Here is a 25,737-nt window from a genome sequence, read left to right as displayed (position 1 = left end):
TAGTCCACACTATTGGAATTTTAGATCACTCTGAACTATAGTTTCTAGTAACGGTATCACAAATTTTCGTTTCACAATCTACTGAATTTAGAACACTTTTCTATAGTTGTTTATTGAATTTTACGTATTTATATCAATGTCCTCATCACTGTGATATGGAAACGTCTTTCCTAAGACAATTTTATACACAATAATCTCCTCACTATAACACGAATCGCTTCTACTGACGGATGGTTCTCTCCCTATCCTATACACATGCTCGAAGAGCGAAAGAGATAAAAGCAATTGAAAAAATAAAGCGGGAAATTTTTATTTTAAATCTATCATTCAAATTCTAACAGAATAAGATTGAAATAAGGTGCTGGATTTAATAATCTAATAAAAAATAAAAAATTGTACAGTTAGCGTCAAATAATTCGTGACACCCAAAGTAGGCAATAAGTTCGCAACACGTCTTTGTTACAATTGGAATAAGGTGTTATCAAATTTTTGGCCACTTTGGGCGTCTCGAACTATCTGACGCTGACTGTATGTCATTAAGGTGCAATTTTGAGTCTCGTCGTAGAAGAAATTCGCGTTTACTTTTAACACTAAACTTCGTCAGTCGTATCGTTTGGTCTGGTCCGCACGGCGTCCGCACATCCGTATCACAAAGCACTTAAGGTACACAATAGCTCGGCAGTCATTTTTGCACGTACTCAGAGAGTGTGGAATATGTCTCTGGCGTTATTCTTCGAATAACGCTTGTACGAGCAGTCGCTGAATCAGCTGCCACTGGAAATAAAATTAATATAAGTTAGATTACATAAAGCGGTAAAATTTAGGGTAAAAGCATGATAAATTGGTTGTTATTGTGGTGTAGTAATTACGTCATAGCATTGTTTCGTTTGCCTAAACTCTCATACGTTACAAACGCTAATAAATAATCCATTATTACATATTAATAATCGCTAAAACAAAAACTTTTGAAAAAAATCTGAACTGTTCAACATGCCTTCCTAGTAAGATTTGTTCTTCTAGCTGGGTTTCAATTAGTAAAAAAAATGTATTGGTGAGAAAAAATGACTGGTTTCTGACCACCTTACTACTTGAAGCTGGTGATCGAACTACTAGTGTGGTTCAGATTCTGCATGAGGCAATTCTCGGGACATTCTAACAGTAGAGAGAACTAGGGCAGCTCCAGAGCTTACCTCTTGCATGGCAATCAGCAGTCTATCTCCGGTGCTCGAACTTGTAAGGTATCTAGGACAAAATTGGGGCTGCTGCATCCTCCGCAGAGGTAAAATGCATAATTTCTCAGGCACTAGAGAAGATAAATAGATAATTCTCACCTTCTACTGGGTAGGGCTCTGCGGCACGCGGTCTGGCGCTGATGCTCAAACTCGAAGTCCTCAGTGAGGTTGAGGCGCTGCATGTGGTACATGAGGTACTCCTCAGCCAAGACTCCTAGAGGCTCTAGAGCGGAGCACAGCAAGAGCCTGTGCGTGAAAGCGTGGTTTAGAGCTGGTGCTCGAACTCGAAAGATAAAATTGGGGCTGGTGCATCCTCTCCAGTGAGGTTTAGACGCTGCATGTGGCCTCAGGAGATACAAATAGACCAAAAGAACTCACCTCCTACTAGGCAGAGTGTAAGTGCTCGAACTATGACCTGGATGAGGTGGAGGCACTCCTCAGGACTTGTTAATAATAGAGAGAACTAGCCCAGGGTTTACCTTCGATTAGGTAAGGCTTCTACTGTCGCTGGTGCTCATTCTCCAGTGAAGTGAGACCCTGCATGATGCAGTCCTCCGAACATGCTAATAGTAGAAATAACTAGAGCAGACCCAGGGCTTACCTTCTACTGGGTAGTGCTCTGCGGCGCGCGGTCTGGCGCTGGTGCTCAAACTCGAAGTCTTCCTCAGTGAGGTTGAGGCGCTGCATGTGGTACATGAGGTACTCCTCAGCCAGGACTGCCTCGGGCGGGTGGCGAAGCACCTCGAGGCTCTCGCAGAGGCCGTGGGCTCGCTTGCGGACCTTGGCCGGGCCTAATGCACCAGCCAGGATTACTAGTGCAGCTTTGAACAGCACCTGGGAAGAATTTTCATTATTTTATTTTATTTATTGCATGGGATTCCGTACACGAAGAGTACAGAAGCTATAATGAAGCCTCTACTGATTGTCTGTCTAAAAGCGTGTCAACCCATTTACCCATATGTATAGTTGCCATGGGATTTGAACCGCTTTGAATAACGGTAGATCAATATTGTAATGAGGTTCGTCCCTCAGGTTTTACCAAGTTCATACGCTAAGCTTAATAAAAAATCTTTCCGTACTAACTGTACATTAATAAAACATATGAATATGGAATATTGAAGAAATCTTCAGTTGGTCGTTACCTTGCTGTAAGCTGTCCCAAGGCAGCCTGGGTTAGAGCAGAACTATTTATCTAATTGATTCCTTTGGGATGTTAGAACAGTTATAAATATATAAATAAATATCTACCAGGTCTTACCTTGACTCCCTCACACAAGAAGCAGTCCCAGACCCTTAGCAGGCTGTCCCAGGGCAGTATCCTGATCAGAGCAAAACTATTGTCCAGCTGGTCGCTACCTAGACTCCCTCACATAGGGAGCACACCCATAGTGGTACATAGAAGTCTTTGGAAGTACCTAACTCTTAAGATCTAAGGCCAGCTATATCTACTAACTAGGTCCTTACCTTCACCCCTTCACAAAGGAAGCAGTCCCAGACCCTCAGCAGGCTGTCCCAGGGCAGCGTCCTGGTGAGCGCGCACAAAAACCACTCGATCGCGTACAGCACCGGCTCCACTTTATGCTTGGTCAGGTGGCACTTGGCCAGTTACCTTCGACCCCTCGCACAAAAAGCAGTCCCAGACCCGTAGAAGGCTGTCCATCTTTCTAGACAGCGCAGAACTAGTTGGTCGCTACCTTGACTCCTTTAAGATATTAGAACAGCTATGTCTAATAAGTTTTTTCCTTGACCCCTTCACATAAGAATCAACCCCAGACCCGCAACGGGCTATCCCAGCAGGACTATTCCGAAATGCTGTTTAAGTAGTTTCGGAGTATTTGCACCGTCGCTCATGCTCGCATCTCGATTTGCGTGAAAGGGATGGCAACATTCGAAACTTCAGATACCGTTTTCCGGAGTAAACCCGCTGGGCGGCTTCCTGGTAAGTCCAGAACTATATGTCCAGTAAGTCGCTACTTGGCTCCTTGGGAGTAACACACACATAAGAACAGTTGTTTTGTATCCAGTTCTTACCTTGACCCCTTCACACAGGAAGCAATCCCAGACCCTCAGCAGGCTGTCCCAGGGCAGCGTCCTGGTGAGCGCGCACAGGAACCACTCGGTCGCGTACAGCACCGGCTCCACTTTGTGCTTGGTCAGGTGCCGGTGGGCTGCGGCCAATTAACTTGAGCTCCTCACATAAGAACCCCAGATCCGCAGAAGGATCGTCCCAGATCATCTTCCTGGAGTACTATTTGTCTTGTTAGTCGCTACCTTGACTCCTTTAGGATATTAGAACAGCTATGTCTACTAGGTCTTTTCCTTGACCAAGAAGCAATCCCAGACTCGTAGCAGGCTGCCCCAGGGCATTATCCTGGTGAACGCAGAACTGTGTGTCTTGGTCGCTACCTAGACTCCTTTGGGATAATAGAACAGTTGTATCTTTGTGGCAGATATGTCTACTAGGATCTTTCTTACCTTGACCCCCTCGCACAGGAAGCAGTCAAAGACTCCATCTGGTCCCTACCTTGACTCTTTCAGGATGTTCTCTTTATTACTCCATTGTTGCAGCATCCCAGACCTGCATCAGGCTGTCCCAGATAAGCTTTCTGATCACGCAGAACAGTTTTTCCAGTTGGTCGTCACCTAAGCTCCTGTGGGATATTAGAACTACGTCTTACCTTAACCCCTTCACACAGGAAGCAATCCCAGACCCTCAGCAGGCTGTCCCAGGGCAGCGTCCTGGTGAGCGCGCACAGAAACCACTCGGTCGCGTATAGCACCGGCTCCACTTTGTGCTTGGTCAGGTGCCGGTGAACCGCTGGCGCTGTGCGCCGGAGCAACGCGTGGAGGATGTCACCGTCGCGTTGGAGCACCTGGGGATAAGAAAAATACTAGATGACACGGCATATTTGCTGACCTGGCAGATTTCTTGGAGCACCTGGGGATAGCACAACTTCTAGATAAAGCTTCAACTACACCAACGCGTGCAGATCGCCATCTCCGGCGCGATAAAAGGACGCGTGACCTATGACAGTTCACGCGACCTGTCATTTCCCTATGATCGGCCGGCGATGGCGATCTGCACGAGTTAGTGTGGTTGAAACTTAACACGCTGACTTACTGACGGGTAACTAGCTGACCTAACAAATGTGGTTCTGTCAGTGCGTCAGGCATAGTGTGCAATCTACCTCAAGCAATTGGATACGAGAAAAAATAATGAGGTTTGTCAGAAAATTTTCTTTTTCTCTTCATAGATATTTTTTATTAACTGCCGAATGAGGGCTATCGTTTTAGCGCTCACCAGTTAGCGCCACTGTAGAGTAAGGTCCTGTCACTTGCTAGTAGCGAAGACAGTGGCACCAACTGGTGAGCGCGAAAGTGGTAGGAGGACTATCGCATTTGCACTCATCAAGATGGCGCCACTGTAGGGTAAGGTCCTGTCAATCGCCAGGGGTGCCAACTGTTAAGTATAAAAACGATAGCCCTCATTGCTCTCGATTCGAAATCGATCTCGATTTGACAATATTTTTTTATAAAGTGCTGCATCATAGCTGACGTCTCAATTAGGACAGTAATGACGCTTAGCCAGAAATAGATCCATTCTAAGCTCTATCGTTTAACTAACTCTAAATTAAATAAAATAAATCACACACCTCGAGCTTTACTTATAGCTGATGCTGACGAGGAATCAGAAATTGATAGATAAATATGTACAAAGATAATAAAATAAGATAAATAGTTCACATACCTCGAGCCCTGGGTTATAGTACCCGCTCAGGTACTTGTCGCTGATGCTGACGAGGCACCAGAAGGCCTGGACAGCCGGCATGTGCATCAGCAGGAAGGCCGCCACCGGCGCCTGCGCCTGGAAGTATCCCACCTTCGGGTTCAGCACCGAATACGCTTTCAGCACTGAGAACAGCTCTTGCTGACTGGAAAACAGAAAAAGCAGCTGATTATTTAACTTGTAAGGTGACTGATTAAGGTTTAGACTAATGCTCGTTTTCACCATCAATCCCTAATTTTTAAGTGACCATCATAGGGGTAACTTAAAAATTAGGGATTGATGGTGAAAACGGGCATAAATTACACACAGACAGACACACTGAACCTTTTTCAATTATAATATGGTCGGAATTTTCATCTAGGCCCGCCATAGACGGACAACTTCAAGCTGCGACTGCAATATCAAATTACAGTATTATACCCTGAAGCTCTGGAGCAGTTGTGACAGCTTCGGGCGGTTGGCAGCACAGTAAAATTTCGTCGTGACTGTACGACTGCTCAAGGGGTTCCGTGTATGACAGGCCTTAGGTGCGATATTACAAAAAAAGGTGATGCTGAGCTGAGGCAACTGTACTTATTATTAACTTAAGTTGAAAACATGTTTAGTCTGGCGCTTCCTTTTCCTTGCTTTTGTCATAGCAATAAGGAATACCTATACATAATCTTCTGATGTCGATTTATTAGCTTAATTTCATAAGCTTTTAGCTTGTAGTTTCAGCAAAATCAGTCAATAGTTTTACGTGAATCCATCTACAAAAAGTTTCGAATACTATTCATATTATAAACTAAACGTTTTGAATTTTACGATTTGGGACTTCCCTTTACGTAGGATTTCCAAAGGGCCACTAAATGACGCATTACTGACCGCAATCTTTCGGATTGACAGTCATCAGGTGAATGACGTCATAACAGCAAAGTTAATATGAATCAGGGAATCATCGCTTATCAGGCGTTATTTGATGCCGACTACGCCCACTAATACGTGACAATAAAGTAGTTTAGTGTTGTTTGTTTCATTTTATTGTACAATAAATATTTTTGTTGCAAATCGCACCTATTAAAAGGACAGAAAATGTATTTATTTATTTAGGGATAGTACACAGCACAATATCACATAATACACATGAATTTGGGAATTTAATACAAAAATACAATGGTACTTAATTTTTTTTAATGTTCTTGCATTTAAACAATAATACTGTAAAGTTTCATAAAAATCCGTTCAGTAGTTTTTGCGTGAAAGAGTAACAAACAAGTTCACATCCAGACATCCATACAAACTTTCGCATTTATAATATTAGTAGGATGGCTAGTGCTCATCACATTATCATTTGGCTCTGGCGTGATTCGATGCAACTCGTATCTAGGGTTGCCAGGTGTCCGGCTTTAGACGGACATGTTTGGCTTTTTACGGTCTTGTCCGGCCTATCCGGCTTTTTATTTGGCTGCCGCGCCAGGCGAAAGTCAAGCCACAGAATAATACGAAGCGCATGCCTCAGGATGTAAAATGTCCGGCCAAATGAAACATAGAGTCCGGCTTTTGTGTTTTTGGACCTGGCAACCCTACTCGCATCTGCTGTTACGAGATCAAATAACGCCAATGCAGTATTATGCATAGTCTTGAAAATCAGAGGTACCTAATAGAGTTCGCGTTAAAAATGTGAAAGTTTTTTTATGTATTTTGTATGCAAGCCATTAAAACCAGGTAGTTTGTTGACGCACAGTTTCGTCATAAGGAAACAGAGTGTTCAATAACATTTTCATTGAATTTATTAGTAAAGCCTGGTCCGTGAGCACGTAGAATTTTGTCCAATGACCCCAAGCTACCCATCCTTATCGCTCGCGCGTAATTATATTGCTGTCGCTGTGCGACGGACCAGGCTTTAGTCAAAGTAAGCCTACAGGCGCAGACCACCAACTTTTAGTTGGCCGATAGTTGGGTCGGGCTGTTAATCAGTACGGAGATGTATGAAAGTGCGCACATTACTTCGATTTGGTACAAATTAAAATCGGGCCCAACTATCGGCCAACTAAAAATCGGTGGTCTGCGCCTTGGCTTATGGTTAGAGAATGAGCCTACACGATCCGAGGTCCGGGTTCGTATCCCAGACGTATCCAAATTTAAAATCACATGTTGCAGCAAGTTTGAATAAAAAATCAATTAACGTGATAGTCGGAAATATGTTATTTCGTGCTTAATAAAACTGGTAATTCCTCATTGTTCTGTATTCTAACTTTATTGATGTTTTTAATTCTAAATAAATAAGGAACTAGAGTAAAAATATGCAAGTCTTAACTTATCACACAAACAATGTTAAATGCTCATTATGTAAGTCTATTAGGCAACTGTAGCTTGAAGAGATTTGCCTAATTAATTATGAAACCGCATATTTTGACTGTAATAGCAAAAACTGGTAGTCTGGACAAGAATGCTAAAATGGATTCAAATTGTGTCGTTTTACGTCATCAATGTGACGTCATCATCATTTGTGTCTGAGCAAAGGATGTCAGACATTCCATGGAATTCTTGTCTTGTAGTCAGACAAATTCATTTGTACTAAAAAAAACGCTAAAATATTTATATAATTATTTTTACCATTATCATTTTTGCTGTCAAAAGTGTTTGCTAATGTTCTTATTAATTAAGTAAATTAATATAACTTAACAACCTACCAGTAGTTTGAAGAATAAAATAAAAAATGCAATTCGTTTATTAAATTTCATTCGTATAATCATAATAATTACAATTAACGGTTATAAATTTCCTGTATCGCAGAATATTATTGATTATATTATTTTGTTTATTACTATTAAAACTAATATTTTTTTCTGCTTTTATCGAGTGATATTACTCAATCGCATCAATCAAGCATTATACGCTTCTTAAGCAAGCAAAAAAATACTTTTAATTTCTATACTTCATATGGAAATTGAACCCAAAGGGGTTACTCCGAAAAACGTTATCCTAAAAGTTACACTTAGCCTTACTTTTGAAAAAAATACCTTATTATGAAATACGTACTTGTGAGTTTTTGTGGCTTGTTCAACATGTATCTTTGTAACTTTAAGAAAGTGCGGGGCCTCCTAACGCAGGTATTATACTTAAAAGGAGACCCCAGCCACTTGCAACAATACGTTAACTTCAAAGATACTGAATAAATGTTTTTTAATTTTTTTTTAAGTTTCGAATGTTCCCATCCCTCTCACACAGAGCGAGATGTCAGCGCGAGCGACGGTGACAGATAGACCCGAAGCTACGTAGGTAAACAGCGTTTCGGAGTAGCCCCGTAGGACCTCCGAATCAAAAGAGTCCAATGTATAACCGAATGACCAAAAATATAAAATGGTTAAGGCCGTTTTCTACCAAAGCGGAGACAGGCGACATAGCTAGCGTAGCCGAGCAGTACTGTACTCAACTATTTCGGGTCTGACGCAGAATGTGCACTTCGCAATTTTTTCTACACAAATGTAAAGGCTGAAGATATTTTTGTGTAATATTAGTATGGAAAAGTGCGCATTTTGCGAAATGCTCATTTTGCGAAGTGCACATTCTGCGTCAGAGCCACTATTTCTACTGAGGTTAAGCGGAGACGAGACGCACAAATAGCGAAATTCTATTAGTTACATATAACGCCTTTCGTCTCCTTTGGTGGAAATCAGTCCTAACAAGACCAGAAAACCCAAAAGGAAGTTTCCTTTATTGCCCGTTGTCCTACTGGTAGTACACCGACTATGTTTTTGTCCGATGTTCTATCAGTAGGACTAACCAAAATGTCCTTGAAAATTTGACATCCTCAAGTGACAAAGTACGTTTCCTGTAGTGTCAAAGAACAATGACATCTGTAAATGGACACCATCATTAACCTCAACTTTGACTTGCAGGAAGTAATTTATTTACTCTGACGAATTGATACATTACGTCCAATTGATTTGGTAGGTAATCGACACTGGTTTTATCCACCACATAGTTCTAAATGTCAACCCAATTGCTAACAGAATAAGAGTTACTTTCGCAGTTGAATTGTGACACCTTGATGGGCCGTGTGTACATTCTCATTCAATTTGACAAGTGTTTGATAACGCTAAAGCAAATATAGTGAACAAATAGGATTCCACATATTTCAAATGATTCATTGATATTTAATGCTACATGTCACATAATGTTTGGCTATCGAGAATATTGCCACATTTTATACTCTCAGTCCAACCAACTCATACTTTATAATCAATCAATGCCTTTTAATTTAATAGTAGGTACCTAGTTACTTAGACTACTTACAAATATGTAGTCTCATTAAACAAATGATAAAAACCAAGCAAGAAAAACATTTGGTGACTTTGAGGAAAACGAGTCTCCAATCTTCTGATTGCAATTTTTTATTGCTTTTCTACCTCAAGACGCGATTTTAAGTTCACATAAGATTTAATGTCACACACTATATTGATTGACAAAAGATTCAATGTCGCACACTATATTGACCTTAGGATTAATGTCACACACTATATTGATTGACAAAAGATTCAATGTCGGACACTATATTGAAATGAAGGTTTAATCTGAGATTATGTGAAAGTGGACTGAAATATCATCAAATGTTGACGTTTTAGTTTAAGCTGGCTGGAAATAATTTGATTTTACCCGCTATAATCACCCCTGGGTGGAATGAAACGGGTATTTATTTTAACACATGTAGGTTTTTTCTCAGGTGGAAACCCATCTCTACCAATGTCGGACACTATATTGACACCAAGACCTAATCTCGACTGCTTCAAAACCTCCAAATCAACACTCACCCAACCCCCTCTTCCCTGATGAACATCTCGTGGTATGGGAACTGTCTGTGCAGGTCCTTCCTGATGTCGTCCATGCACTTGGGGTCCCCAGGCGCCTGCAGCAGCTCCTCGTATTCGTTCGGGTGCTTCTCCAGAAGTAGCTGGCCACCGCATAGGTAGAGCCACGCTTTTGGTCGGACTGATGCTGGAATACCTGGAAAGAAGATGTAGATTAATTTGTGTATAAAAGGAGAAACTGACTGACTGACATATCAACGCACAGCCAAAACGGCTAAACGTAGGCACTTGAAATTTGGAAGGGACGTAGCTTAGGTACCGTAGAGGTGCACTAAGAAAGGAATTCCCGAAATTCCCACGGGAACGGGAATTAGCGGGAAAATCCTTTTGTATGAAAAATCTAAACCGCTTAAGTTAGACGCTTGAAATTTGGAATGCAGGTACCTTAGTAAACTTAAAGCTTAGTTACAACAGGATATTGCAAAATTCCCACGGGAACGGGAGTTAGCGGGAAAAAACATTAGTATGAAAAAATCTAAACCGCGTAAGATAGATGAAGGGGGTAAAACGGGATCCACGCGTACGAAGTCGCGGGCGGCCGCTAGTAAAATATAGATTAATTAATGTAGAAGTTTATGGTTAAAAATTATGTACAAGGTAAAAATATAATGCCAATATTTATTGCGTCATTTGTGACGCTCTTTCTAATTGTGACTTTTATCGTGACGTACCTGGGCATTTCTCCACTAAATGGAAAATCGCTGTCCCAAGCTAAATTTATGTAGTAAACCTTAAAATTTCTCAGGTTTTTGTATCAATACCGACATATAATTAGGTATTCTTAGCATGACATAGCATATTTAGTAATTTAATCATGGAATATTCGAATAAATAACCTCAAACGTCTCAAATCACAGTCCCCTGGTACGTCCCTTTTCCAGAATTACACATATTGTTACAAATGTTTATTATATTGCTGTTGATATTTGAATAAAAAATATCCAAATACAGTTAGCATCTTAATACATCACAAACAATGTTTACAATATAATTTTAATCAAAATATCCTTCTGAGAATGCTGTCCTCAAGTTATTAAAACAATTCCCCTGTTAAAATTTTAAAACCGGTTTAAAGTCATATTTAGTTTTGGCGCAAAGCACTTAGATCGCGAAACGGAAAGCAATAGGTGTTAAGGTTGTTCAGTTGTGTAGCTAGTGGGCAGCCGCTATTTTGTTTAATGCTACTACTGCGTCATCTGGTGAACCACGCGTCTTGGCCGTCAGTGAAAACATTCCCCTGGTGAGCCTTTTTTTTACTATTTTAAGAGTTTTAATAACGACAATTTGTTTAAATTAATTAATCTTCTAGTATGTAGCCACATAAGTTGCGTTTATTTTAATGTTTTTAAATGATATTGTTTTATGAAGTATTCACGTAAAAATAACATTCCCCTGGCGAACATTCCCCTGTCATTTCATAGCACAGGGTACTGTTCATACCACAGGGGACTGTTCATACTACTGTTTTCCTATGTTTTGACCACTAAAATAACGTCTTTTTAGTAGGTATTATCTCTAAATTTCACCGAAAAAGAAGCTACGCGAAACATGAGAAGAATTTCTAGAACAAAAACGTATAGCTGTGCAATTATGATATCATCGACTTGAAACGTTACCCTTAAATAAAATCAGGTAAAGATATGAGTTGTCGTGAGGCTGTAAAAAAGGTTTGGAGGGAGCACTGTGCTAAGTTTCGTGCAAAAAAGAAAGTCATGAAGACATAACAAATAATTTGTGTTTCTTTACGAGATCGAATCAGAAATGAGGAGATCCGTAAACGAACTAAAGTCGGTGACATAGCCCGACGGATTAGCAAGCTGAAGTGGCAATAGGAAGGCACATAGTACGCAGAACTGATGGCCCATCGGTAGCAAGGTTCTGTAGTGGAGGACGCGTGGACGTCCCACGCTGCGTTTTACGGTACACAAGGTGGACCGACGACATTATAAAGGTAGTAGGAAGGCGCTGGACGCAGGCCGCTACGAATCGATCAACATGGAGGCCTATGTTCAGCAGTGGACGTCCTATGGCTGAAATGATGATGATGATAATGAACAAATAATTTCGGAAGGGAAAATACCTACATCTGATTCAGAAGATTTCGCAGAAGAACATCAGGCGCCTTTAAGATCATCTGACCCAACACGAAATAACAAGAATAGCGTTTCAATATTACATTCACCAGAAACGGGGTCAAAAAACAAAAATTAGCAGTAATAATGTTTTTTGTTTATTACTTTTTGTATTTTTTTTGGTTCTGTTTTAAAAGGCAGGATACTACATTTTTGATTATTATAAAGACTGACTTTAGTGTCATACAATTTAAGTCTTAAAACTTAATTGTTCGTTAAGTTTAATGCTACTGTTATTAGGCTTAAGAAAAGTCATTATAAATTAGTAATATTTGTTTTAATAATAATATTTTTTGTTTCAAAAACTTACATATTTTTATAATGGCAAAGAAAAATAAAGAGTTGTTTACTCAAAGAAAAATACTAATTGTTTTTGTCCATAATACATTCCCCTGGGTGGTTGCAACAGTCCCCTGTCGCAATTTTGCGAAAAATCGCCAATAACTCAAAAACTAAGGGGAAAATGTGTGGGCTTTTTTTAGATATGTATTTAAATTACTATTGCCCTGAATTTCGTTAGCAAAATTTCTCAATATTTAATAAAATTACTTCAGGACAGTCTTGTATGGACGATTTTCCAAATAGCAGAGAAACACCCACCTACATCCTAGGCTTGCAGGTAAGCTAAATTATAATAATATGCTTGTGTTAAAACTGGGTTCACCACAATAGTTCAACAATCGACGGAGATCAAACTAGCGACGTTAGAATCAAGTCCAATTCCAAAACTGGGCTATTGGTCATCTCAAAAATGCATGTGACTCAGCGTTTAATATGCTTGTGCATTTTTAAACTATGCGGGATTTCCCTTCGGCATACAAACCACAAAGATACGTGGCCGTCTAAATGAAATTCTCGTATCTTGCTGGATGAAAATGCAAATTATACTGACACTAAATTCAAACATAAATCGTGCGGTTCTGGCAAAGTAGAAGGACCATTTCCACTCTTCCCGTGAATGTCGTAAAAGGTGACTAAGGGAGAAATATAGGAACATCAGGTATCCACTAGGGTTGCCTGGTGGCTTTAGCCGGACATGTTTGGCTTTTACGCGCTTGTCCGGGTAAATATTATCTTGTTCGGGCTGTCCGGCTTTTGTTAGGTAGGCTTTTTATGTGGCTGCCGTCCCAGTCGAAAGTCGAGCCACAGAATATCCATTCATGTCCGGCCAAATTAAGCACCGAGTCCGGGTTTATGTTTTTGGACCTGGCAACCCTATCCCCAACCTGTCTGGTCAGCGTTGGGAAAACAAAAGAGGGTCGTGCTCCTGCAGTGGAGACTACACACCTTGATGATGATGAAGTCCAAAAACATACTCAACTGGACCTTGAAGGTTCTACAATACGGTTGAATTTCCCTTACCTTTCCTACACCTCTCGCGGACTTTCTTGTAGTTTTTGCTCATAAACGCCTCCCAGTTATTGAGCATGCGCAGCCACTTCTGTTCCCGCTTTAGTATCGTACTCGGCGATACAGTCCTTTTTCTGGAACAATCGTAAATTACTTATTAAAGACCAAATTTTAATCTTGTGTCGTCTAATGATTAAAAAAGCATCATGGTGCAAAGGATAACTTGTCCGCATTTTTTACATTTTTTATTTTAGTTTATTCGGAATACCAAAGCAAAAAAAAACAATACATAATGGTTAATGCGTTTTTGCTTTTTATTTTCAGATTAAGGTGGTTATCATACTGCGCCGCGCTCCGCCGCGGAGCGCGGGGCGACAGATTTAATCATTGTATGCAAGTACCTCAGTTTGTATAGAAAACACGCGCGGCACTTCACACTGACAACGCGTCCGCGCGCGTGATTTTTTGTATGAAAATCACGCGCTCCGCGGCGGAGCGCGGCGCAGTGTGATAATCGCCTAAGCTCGCATTAAGGATTAGGTAAATAATTAAGTAATAATTTCAAGACGTAACTTCTTTCCAAATGCTCACGAAATCCTTAATAATTATTTAATTTTTGGAACCGTTTTTAATGTAAAATTCACACATTAGACATTAGAACTGACAGGTTAAAACCGTACACGTTTTAGCTTTTAAAAATGCTTGTTTTCCGGCAAATTAGGACGCACCTGCGCCTTTTCGCCCCTTTTTATCACGCTTCAGCATGACTGACAGTTCGATCGACGTGAATCTTTTACGAATGAAATGAAAGGTTATTTGCAGTTGTATTTTTTGTCCATTCAAATTTTTCTGAAACTTTCTTTGTTGGAGCGATTTCGACTACGTTCGATCCAAATCTATGAAAACACAGTTATTGGTGGTCATAGATCTAACTTCTAAGTGGTAGTTCTTAGTTTACGCACTAGATCTGATTTCTCTAGTTTTTCAAATCCCGTATTTTGACGGATTCAGATTGGGCTTGAAACCACTCTGACAATCGACAGAAATAGAGTAGGCACATACACTATTGAAATTTCCTGAAATTTCGTATTGAAATGAGGCCATCAATTTTCCTGTGCGACATCAATACCTATGTATTATTCCTAATTATAAACCACGATACCTAGGTATTATAACCTTATTTCTAGCTCTTATCACATAAACTGTTTGTCTGCTTGTTGATAAACACGTCGGAATCGTGTTGCGATAAAAAATTAGGTCATTCACCGCCTGATTCGGAGACAATTAACTCGATGTTGAGTCATTGTAGCACGTTGTAGATTCTGATTAGATGATGCGTTCACTTTTCTTCATCGGGAGAATGTGGTCTGAGTTACCACAATACATGAGTTACTTTATAGTTTTTGATAAAACAAGAAGCCCTGTCCAAGAAGAAGCCCTGAAATTAAAGCTCTTATACTCAATTAAAATTGCCGTGTCATGTGTTTCATGAATGATTCCAAAAATCCGTGTAATGCACTATAATTGGTAATGCAGTTCAACTTAAAATGCCTATAGACATTTTTATTCTGACGAAAGCGGAATCTGACCAAAAGTCAGTTTTCATCAGAAAAAAAGCAGCCTAATCTATTCTGACGAAAAAGGAATCTGACAAATGTATCTGAGATGTTGTTGCCAAGTTATTAGATAAGAGAATATCATACAGGCTGATTTGGGCCACTTTTTATTAAATCTTCGTTTATGGATAAAAGCTAGTTGAGAAAGCATCAAAGTCTGTCATTGTTAAAGTTCCATTAGTAACTTGTAAGACGCCCATCCCATTTCTATAAATATGCAACCACGTCCGCCGTTTCATCGACGATCGATTTCCTTTCCTATCAAAGTTTTTTTCTTCGCACCTGGTACTCACTTCTGACTTCTGAGTGACGCTAACTGCAAAGAAAGTGTTTTTGTGGAATAGCAAGGAGGAAAACACCGTGAGAAACCTCTCAGGTGAAATTGTGAAGCAGTGAATGTGATCGGTGTTACGTTAATAAATGGGAAACAATTAAACGTGGTGTAACTTTATAATTTATACGCTCATTATAACGTTGTATTGGCATTTACATGGTATAGTTCAGTAGCTATTGATATTGCGAATTAGACTTTTACGATTAGAGACTTTTTGCTACCAGCAAAAGTCTCTAATCATAAAAGTCTAATTCTTCGTAAAAATGTATGGGAATAACGTATCTTCCTTATTAAAGTCAAAGTCAAAATTTCTTTATTTGTTTAGACTAATAAATAGTTCTTACAAATCGTCATATGCTCTTAAGGAGCCTCTACATGTCTCATAATCTTTTTACCCTACCAGCGCTTCGAGACCAACATTTGGCAAGAATTTTTTGTTATTAAGAAGTTTTTGTAATTGAGAAATCTTATACACGTTGAAATAATCCCACAAATTGCCAAAGATGACTCAATTCCGTTTTGTAGTTTAAAAATTATAACACCAATATTTTAAATTACTTTTAAATCTATATTCGTTTGTTTTTGCTTATTACAAAACTTGTTAGTAATTGTGCAATTGTGCCCAGCGATCCGTAAACTTCATATTCTATTAATAACTCAACGACCGGTAGAAAAACAACGCCGGAATTCACATCCTTCATAGATCGACAGATGGAAGCGGACTTCCAAGATGAGCAGACAAAAATACTCTCAATATGTAGAAAAAGACCGAAGAATTTTACAATCGTCAGCACATTTACAGACTATATTTTTTTGCTGCAAAATAGTCAGCATTACGATGGCATAAGAAGCCACAGGGTTTAGCTTTATGTGCTGTCGTCAGCCTGTCCATTTTTGCTGGAAAATAGCATCTATATCATCAATGATGAGCATAATGTGCCTGGTTGATTCTTACGCCCTTATTCAGAAACGAGCATCGCTCAAGTGAAGCAGAAAATCGAACGCACAGCATTGAATAGAGCTCTGTGATTGGTTCGTGTGTCACCCTGTGCGTTCCGCGCACTGTGAGACCTCACAGTAATGTTTGTGAATGCGGGCGTTAGAGTTTAGAGCAATCATAATGGCAAAGTAATCCTTTATGTGGGCAGAAACAATTGAGGTTACAAGGTAACTTAACTTTGTGAGCCGCCATAGCATAGGCAACTGACATGGCATGGTTCAAGGACTGCTCGACATGATTTTCAGTGCATAAATAAAAACATATTTTTCACAAGACAATCAATCAAGCCAGTTGATTAAGCTTCTGAAGTTCAGATAACAGATTCAGAGAAAATGCCTAAAATTATCTGTAAGTATACACATACACAAACAATTATAATCGTAGTCAATAAATAAGATGAAAATAGCATACATAGGGCTACCTAATTTGTCGACGCAACGCTGGACGATAACTTCAAAATGTTTGCACTTTTATGTATTTATGAACCCTAACAAAAAAAACAATTTTGTAACTTTTGTGTCAATATTTGCGACGCTGTCAAATTGTGTCAAAAGCTTTCCGAACAGCCTTCGGACAAGAAAAACCGGACAAATGGCAGCCCTACAACCACACAAGTGCCTACTATACGAGCCGTCCGCCTCCTACAAGCAGTACGCTACGCCTCCCACGGAGGATGTCGCAACCGAATTGTTGATTAGGTGTGTTGTTACATGAACAACTTTAATCAATGTTTTGATGTTCTATTTTTAGATTTGTGAACCTTAGCCAGTTTAGTTTATGGTCGAGAGTTCGCTCGCGTAGAATTGGTCCTTCACAGTCTATATCTAATTCAAAACATAGTCGCCAAGTCTAGCTAGTCTCTTATACCACCTTAATTTTTTATTAAAAGCATAATGAATAGGTATCATATGAATTTTCATGTCCTTCATGAGATGATCCCATCATAATGATGGGTGCCCTAATGTAAACGTGAATCCCCTATTTCATTCCTTCAAGTTTTTTTATGATAAACGGTATTGTCACTTAAATGATTAATCTGGTTAGGCGAAAGAAACAATCAGAAGGAATTCTTTCGCATGCATCTTCAGAAGTGATAAGTAATATGGCACCTAAGCTGTTGCACTTTAGTATCAGATCCTATAGTATAAACTCCTATGTTCTTCTGATTAATTTCGTTGCGGGTCCAATGACAGTTTAACTTTCCCCCGGGACAAACTTGACCTTCACTGGTTGGGTTTTTATTGCGGTCCAGCTGTAGATCCAGGCTACACAGGAGTTGCAGTGGTGGGAACGAGAGTTGGGAATAGTCCCGTAGCAGATTCTATAGGTGCAGTATTTGATTGTATTCACTATTCGTAATAATCATATCGCATACATACACTGACCGGCCTCTTCCGACATGCAAATGGTATAAAGTCAACAAAAACCATGTAATTAATAAGTAATTAGTATCAGCAAGCAAGTGAAATCACATTAATTAACTTCCACTGAATAGAATGTGTAATTAAGACCATATAAAATGTTTGCAGACACCAGCTGGCGGAATGTCTGACACTTTCAATTTGGCACACTTTTAGAATGTCAATAAAGACAAAAATCCGTGGAGAATTTTAAAATGGCTGTCTCCAGAAAGTAAAAGCTAAACTTAGTCACCAATCTGCAGACTATTTTAGTGGTTAGGTAATAATATTGCACTTTTTTGCGAGGTTTTTTATGGTTTACGTGGTCTAGTCACTGAGTGGTAAAATGTTGAATTCACTCGATTTGTGCCACAGGTTCTACAATAAAGTTAACAGTCTAGGTATGTCTTGTCACTAGACAGCCAGTTTTAATTAAGAGTGGGAAGACAGACGACGGAAGAGAATTCCACTCTTTTGCAGTCTGCCCAATAACCGTAGAAGGAAGAAACAAATCGCTGGAAGCACCTGGATGCGGGCAGCGCAGGACCGGCCGTTGTAGAAATCCTTGAGGGATGAACCTTTGTCCCTCAGTGGACAGCACTAGAAACGAATATACGATGGTGCAATGGTAAAGAATCAGTATTCTTCTTCTTTTCGTGTCGACAACAAACCTACACAGTGTCAGCCCAAAAGTCCGCCACAAGAGTGGCGTTGTCAGCAGCACTCATCAAATCCTCCTGAGTGCAGTTGCTTGGGCACTCAGGGTACGACATCAGGTGCTTCATCGACTGGGGAACAAAACCGCACCTGCACGCCATGTTTAAGCCATCCTTACTACGGCCAACCTGCGTCCGAAGTCTATTTAAAGACTTCCAGGTAAGCCAGGGGAGCTCATGACAAGAATCAGTATAATATACCTTTTTTGTCCAGTAGAGAATGAGGGCAGGAAGGAGGATGTTGTTAAAGTCTAGTGAGACTTAGTTTTACCTTTAAAAGACTGCCTGGGAAGTGTCCCAGGCAGTCTTTTAAAGGTAAAACAAGACTTTCATAAGGATGGAGTCTCTTTAAAAATCTTACAAATATCTTAATACCACATAGGAGTTCTAGTTACTCCTATTATATTGTGTAAGATTTAGATTAATGCATGCACAAACGGTACTTATAACGGCAGTAAGTTCAATGCATTAATTTAAAAGTTGACCAAACACTTTGCGTGTTGAATATAATATAAAGTAACATTTCTCAACTGTCTGACAGTTTAATGTTTCTTGCAGTCATATTTAAGTATATTGTTAGGAAAGCGGTATTATTAATGTGACTAGAACTAAAGCAATGAGGCCTGAATTTAAATGTTCATTGTTTTGTTATTTTGACTAAATTAACGCCATATGGTCAGGTGGTCTTTTTAAATGGCATATTTTCAATGTTTGGACCAATCAGAGGCTTTTCTTTCAATACATATTTCTTATCCACGACATGAAAGCTCATGGCCTGCATCTCATCTGATGGAAAGTGACAATCAGGTCGAAAGTGGAAGCGAGCTTCACTCAGAATCCTCAACCACAGAGGAACTGGCTATCTTAGCTCAAACTGCCGGAACACAACAATGATTTTATCAATGTTGTTATGGTCACAGAATTAAGGTAAGATGACGGTAGCTATCCAGGAGGACTTAGAACAAGCACTATTGGAAGTAGTAACAAACCAAACAGAAAGATCTGCCCCCACTGGGAATCGAACCCGGGACCTCTGGGTCTGAAGCAGGTGGTCTTACCACGGCGGTTCAGAATACTAGGCTAGCTACTTTTCCGAATACAAATATTTTATTAATCAGACTACTTGGTCCATGGGTTAGTTATGGTTAGGATTCGAATCCCGCCTAGACAATGGACACGAGCATTTATATTATTTGCAATACATATATGTATCTGTTATCTTATAGCTATTGTAGCCTGTCAAATTCTGTAACAGAACATTAAATAATATTTTAAGTATGTTGACAATGTAACATTATGACATAGGTGGAAATGAGCACGTACGAGTAATAGTGTTATGAATGACTAATCCATATTCCATGCCTCCAACCAGACATAATTTCATTTCTCGTGTGCCTTTAAGATGTGGCCTCATTTGTTAACAAATTTCCACAGTAATTAATTATGATCATTAGATGTAATAAACAACAAAATGGCTCTTGGCAATTTCAATGGAATGGTCTGCCAAAGACATGTGCGACACTGTTGTAAACAACAAACTGACATTTACTCCTTTTTCAGGCTACTGCATTTAACCATATTCACAAACGATTCTTGCTTAAGTGAAGTAGAAAATCGAACACACAGCGTTGAATAGAGCTCTGTGATTTGTTCGTATGTCACCCTGTGCGTTCACGTGCACTGTGATACCTCATAGTAATGTTTGTGAGTACGGCGGGCGTTAACAATTTTGTACATTTTGTCAAAGTCCTTAGGTTCCCAAAGTCAAATTCAAATTCTGTAGTTACTTATTTATTCCCTTTCCAAGGCACTTCCCAAATAGCTTGTATTTGTGTGTGTCAAACTAAGTAAGCTTTTTCTATGGGAACCACTCAATGGCATATGTATTGGTAAATATATTAACATAGGTTAATAAAATGTAGGATATTTAACATGTTCCGAATTTCCTAGAGCTACACAACAGCAGATCAATGTAACATGCTGACCTTCAAATCGCCCTTATGCCCCTCGAAATAAGAGCGATGCATTCAATCGCACTCCAACCGACCTTGCTGATATGCTATCGCCGAATTGTGTGGTTCACTGCTCTAGCTATTACAAACGTAAAAAAAAGAATTTTGCAACATCAAATGCGAGTGGTGTTGCCATCTTGTCATTATTACAAACATTAATACATATGTATAACAGTGTGACAACATTTCCTTATTGTATTGTTCTAAATAAATTAAATGTTGCATGTTATCCATATTATTAGGTATTATAGAGGCGAATGTGAATCTTTACATTTAAAAATGTATGGAAAACCAACCGTTTTCCAAGTAAAGATCCGAAAAAATTTCAGAATTTTCTGTAAAATTCATGTGCTTTTTGTGCATAACGATAGCGTATAGCGCGATAATTTTCTGTGACAGAATTTATTTAACTTCTTTTTCTGTTGTTAAGTTGACAATAAAGTCTAGCTCGACGCGTAATATGGAATACCTGGACGAAGTGGGTCAATCGTCTTATTTTCATAACACAGGCCCGAATCAATGACCACGTAAATCTGCCAGAACAATCGCTGGCACATAAATCAGCCAGAAACTACCAATAAATTGGCCAGTATGCAACGGACATGGGGTGACCAAATTTTGCGCAGTCCTGATGAAATTCCGGATATTCTCTAAAATTCAAAAATTCTTGAAGTTAGCCAACGAATTAGCCATCAAATTGGCGAATGGAGAGAACGCTAAATCGATCCTCGACTGCTGGAATATTGTGGAGAATCCACTACTGTCATAAGGATATTATAATTGTCAACAGTGTTCGAGATGAGTTACTTCACATTCTCATTTCAAGAGTGATGATGAGAATTTGAAGATGAACTTTAAGAGGCACAAGAATCAGCCAGAATCCAACAGAATGTACGGATGGTAACCCTAAGAAGCAGACATAACAATATTTCGACACCCGTGACTCATAACTAACGTTAGGTATTGCAACGCCATACATCCAGACTATGGCATCTGTAAAAATTAACGCGAAACTCGAACCTTTGTAACGGTGGCAGCTGAGCAAACTGGAAATGAGTAATTCTTTCGATGATTTATGCTATGAACAATGAAAGATATGAAACTTCTAATATTATAGCTGAAGCGACGATAGCCGAACGGTGAAGGTGTCGGACGGGCTGACTCGCGATCCGAGGAACGCGGGTTCGATCCCCGATTCGATTATGATGAACCCACGCGTAACACAAGCATATTTAGCTTGCCACGAGGGGTTAACGGGATTATTAGTCATTTCTATTTAAAAATGCTTTCCTATGCTTTAATTGAATTGCTTGGTAAGTCCAAGATAACTCTTAGCCCCAGGTAGAACTCACAGTCAAAAACAAACCATATAGAAAAATCAAGCGAGAATTTTCTATCAACTGACGCGGAAAATAACAGCTCTCGTATTTATTTAGTGTAAATCTTGTGTTGTTTCTCTTAATGGACTTTTATATCGGTATAAAATGAATATTTATAAGCGAATACGTCTAGTTATCTCGTCTTGTCTGATATTTTAATCTTGCTCCAGTTTTTATATCGTGATAAAGTAAAGACAACAAAATGCCTGGAAAGGTGGTCCAAATATTCAACGATGTCCAAATATGATGAGAAAATGAGAATGAGGAGTTTGTAGACCAAATCCTCTATATTGGATGCCTGGAAGGAAACACTAATTTCAATGATAACCAATAAATACCTAAAACGAGAAAATGAGATGACTGTGTAGGGCAAATTCTCCATTACCCACTGGAAAATTAGAGACTGTCGCACTGAGCACTATCGCTCCTGCAGTGGAGACCTAAATGATGATGAGACAAGGGTAAATTCTCTCTCTTTGAGCTCTTGCTAAGACACAAGCTTTTTAATCGAGATCACGATAATGTCAGACCGATATACGCGCGTAATCCAATGCTAGTCATAAATAAATTAGCCTAAATGAAATAGCAATTTTAAATCCGCAAATGAGGCAATCGTATCTTCAGTAAAATGAGATCTTGTGGTAACATTTGAAAATCAAAATTGACCTCCATACTCCAACTAGCTGTTAGACGTTTCCTTTCTTAAGTGCTGCAAAAACATTGAAGGAATGATAACGAGCTGTTACGACATGCGCCTGGGAAGTTAGGAAATCGCACAGTTCCGTTTTCCCTCTTTCAATTGTTACCTTACGGTTAAGACGAGTTATCTCTAGATTTACGATATGATAAGTCTACTCCCCTAGACAAAGTGACAGATTAAATCGCTTCACGGATCAAAGTAGTAACGTAGAAAAAAGCGTAACGAATTCAGAGTTAACGCTCGTATTCACAAACATTACTATGAGGTCTCACGGTGGACGCACAGGGTGACACATGAACCAATCACAGAGCTCTATTCAACGCTGTGCGTTCGATTTGCTGCGTCACTTAAGCAAGCATCGTTTGGGAATACGGGCGTAAAAGTTTAAACGGTTACGAACGTTTGTCTAGTAGGGGGACTGGTTCACAAGGGGACATGACAAAAAACACGTGTCGTCTATTGAAATTGTTGTTACTTGTTACATCGACATCGGGCGACTTCGCCCCACATAACATGACACGTCTTGCAAAGTTAATAGACTGTTTTGCTAATCTGACCATGACTCATCCACCTTAACTAACGTAGGTATTGTAGGTACTGCGAAAGACCTGGACCGATTTTGATGGGACTTTCACCAGCATAGCTGAGACATGAGCAAAAGCAAAGAGCATGGTTATTTTATGATATAGGTAGGTATACTTTATTAGAGTCCTGTGAACTGCGTGGCGTATTTCATAAGAGTCCTTACATTTAGTAGTCAAAGCAGAGGTCCTCTACGCGATTGCTAACTAATTTATAGGTGCAAGGTCGCGACTGAGCGTAGTTAAATGGTATGAGAGAGGTCAGCCTAGTTTAGACCCGAAAGCAATGACGGCACTAAAAATTAGGGAAATGAGCCTGCAAGAAAAACCATACAATAGGTTTCTAAGTATGATTTGAGCACGCAAATAACTTCACGCGCAAAAAATGCAGAAGGTATACTATATTGAGCAAGGATTAATTTAATTGTGAATTTAATTTCGGTTGAGATTATTATGGGATAAAGGGAAGGAAAACCATTCAATTATTTTGATAAAACATTAACAGTTCAGTATACAGTAAGGTCATTGCTTACACATTGCTTTCTGTCTTTCTATCACAGGTTATTTTGCATTCAACAGTGGAAGACAAACTAGAAACTGTTTAAACACCTGTTACGTGTTCAGTGAAGACTTAATCAACCAGACTAATGTAAATGTTGTATTTTAAATGGTTTGTATAATCAAAAACTGGATAATTGAATGTATAAAATCAATTTTTGTGTTACATATTAGCTCTAGAAAGGTAATTAATGATGTAAGTAATAAGTACTCGTAAGCATCGTCAGCGTGTAGTAGTTTATTGTTTTTAAAGTATGCTGTCATTACCTTGTTGATTGTTATGTCTCTAGGATACATAACATTATACACATAATAATATTACAGATTAGTTAAAGTAGAATCAAAGTAAGTATTTACATTTGTAAAAGGTTATAATAGGTAGATAAAAGTTTGTATGAACATACTTTGATGTCCCAATAAATGGTACCTATGTTGTGTATGTTTTTATAATGGTGTGATACAGCACTATAGTTTACAAAGGGGTAAAATATATATTCTTCATTACAGCTATACTTTCATTGTGTTAAAACTAAGTTTACATAGATATAGATAATGTACACATTAGACATTCACAGTTGGCAATGTTTAATTGAGTTTTCCACTATAATTCAAGGTTAATTACTTGCTATAACTTTATTCGGAACATGCCTACGTTTCCTACTCACTATGAGCCATTACCAGAAGCTAATAGCTTGTAGAAAACAATAAGACATGCAACAGCACCTTATCTGTAATTTCACGCACATATCTGACTGATGAAATCATTGTTGCAAAGGTGCTACATTGTACATTCATAAAAACTAACATTATTTGAACAAGTTGTTCAATTCTCTATAACAGGTAACAGCAGATCATAGTATAATATTAGCTATAATAATTTTAGTTTCTTTTTCTAGGGAAGTTGGTAAGTTTTTAGGTTGCGGGAACCAAAGATGATCTAAGCACAGTTCAATGGATTATAATAATTATTTACAAAATAACACCAAGTTATTGATCGGACATTTCAGTGATAATTTGAGTAATCAATTAATGATTTCAGTTTCCTTTTCATCATAATTTAGGTACTTTACTAATATTAGCGGATTATTTTGCTTTTATTTTGCTGTGAAAACATGCATCTTGCCAAATTAATTTAAGCACCAAGAAATAGATTTGATAGGCAGTGGGATGGTGGCAGCATGATTGGCTATATTATTTAATACATTGGAGACCATTTAAACGTTCAATGAAAAGAAGCATCTTTTCTAGCTTCACATGGTTATTAAGCTATCTTAATTCCATGAAACACAACTTACTCAACAAGTAGGAACTAAACTCGCATTGAATAAATTAGGAAAACATATGAGCAAACACAGTGTAATAAAACCACTGGTACTCCAAACAAGGCCTGTTATGAACACTCTTGTTTACAGCAATGTTTAGCTTGAAAATGGTATGTAAACATTGACTTACGGTTCTGGACTGTATTGAGCACCTCCGAAGAATCCATGCCTGTCTGGCTGTGTTGTCACTGAGGAGCATATTGACGTAGTGTCAGCCTGCTCCGACCGATCACCACCAACACTTTTCACACTCTTTTGCAAAGACATTGCGATCACAGTACCCAAATCACCTACTACCTTCTGGCCTGTAACATCACGCACACCCACGAACGCCGATAGCACGACCACAGAGACTGGTGGGCGGACGCATTAATTACAAAACATGTAACTGTTCCGCGCGTTCACGCCCGTCCACGATACAAAACAGTCCAATGCAACTTCACAAAACAACTGGCACGAAGAAATGTAGGTTACACACATACTGCGAAGACCGCCACATAACCAGAGACACTGAATATGGTAGGAGAACGTGCTAGGAATTACTAAAACAAATAATTTCTTATCAAAACTAAATTCGACGTGTGGGTGGCCAAGTAAAGAACAACATACGTCATTTTTTCTAGTGTTGTACACCCCTTTTGTAGCTTTCAATTAAATCTATTTAAACTATTCAATTGATTTATAATATTCATCGGGTTGGTATTCTCGAATTATATTTTCCACTTCCGCCATCATATCCATCCAATCGTTCAAATAGTAAACTTGACA

The 25,737-nt window shown here is 39.1% G+C and overlaps 1 protein-coding gene across 1 annotated transcript; it reads right to left on the bottom strand.

The window, feature by feature from the left end:
- Nucleotides 1-324: 324 nt before the first annotated feature.
- LOC135082133 (TBC1 domain family member whacked) lies at nucleotides 325-25,585 on the bottom strand. Its single transcript, XM_063976882.1, has 7 exons — nucleotides 25,100-25,585; nucleotides 13,364-13,485; nucleotides 9,813-10,005; nucleotides 4,981-5,164; nucleotides 3,911-4,105; nucleotides 1,834-2,066; nucleotides 325-774 (listed from the first exon to the last, which is right to left on the bottom strand). Exons 1-7 carry the CDS (start codon nucleotides 25,234-25,236, stop codon nucleotides 765-767), a joined length of 1,074 nt encoding a protein of 357 aa, XP_063832952.1. The 5' UTR covers nucleotides 25,237-25,585; the 3' UTR covers nucleotides 325-764.
- Nucleotides 25,586-25,737: the final 152 nt, after the last annotated feature.

The sequence above is a fragment of the Ostrinia nubilalis genome, chromosome 21 (genome assembly GCF_963855985.1).
Source record: "Ostrinia nubilalis chromosome 21, ilOstNubi1.1, whole genome shotgun sequence".
In the NCBI taxonomy this organism is placed as follows: Eukaryota; Metazoa; Arthropoda; class Insecta; order Lepidoptera; family Crambidae; genus Ostrinia; species Ostrinia nubilalis.
Note: the sequence above shows the minus strand (reverse complement) of the source record. Positions and strands in the feature narration are given on the sequence as shown.

What these genes read in the sequence shown, in the direction of transcription:
- LOC135082133 (XM_063976882.1), bottom strand. Translation starts at nt 25,236, where the DNA reads ATGTCTTTGCAAAAGAGTGTGAAAAGTGTTGGTGGTGATCGGTCGGAG. An exon ending in ACTATAACCCAGGGCTCGAG is followed by an intron (nt 4,106 to 4,980) that starts GTATGTGAACTA and finishes TCTTATCCCCAG; the next exon opens with GTGCTCCAACGCGACGGTGA. An exon ending in TCCTGTGTGAAGGGGTTAAG is followed by an intron (nt 2,067 to 3,910) that starts GTAAGACGTAGT and finishes AATTCTTCCCAG; the next exon opens with GTGCTGTTCAAAGCTGCACT.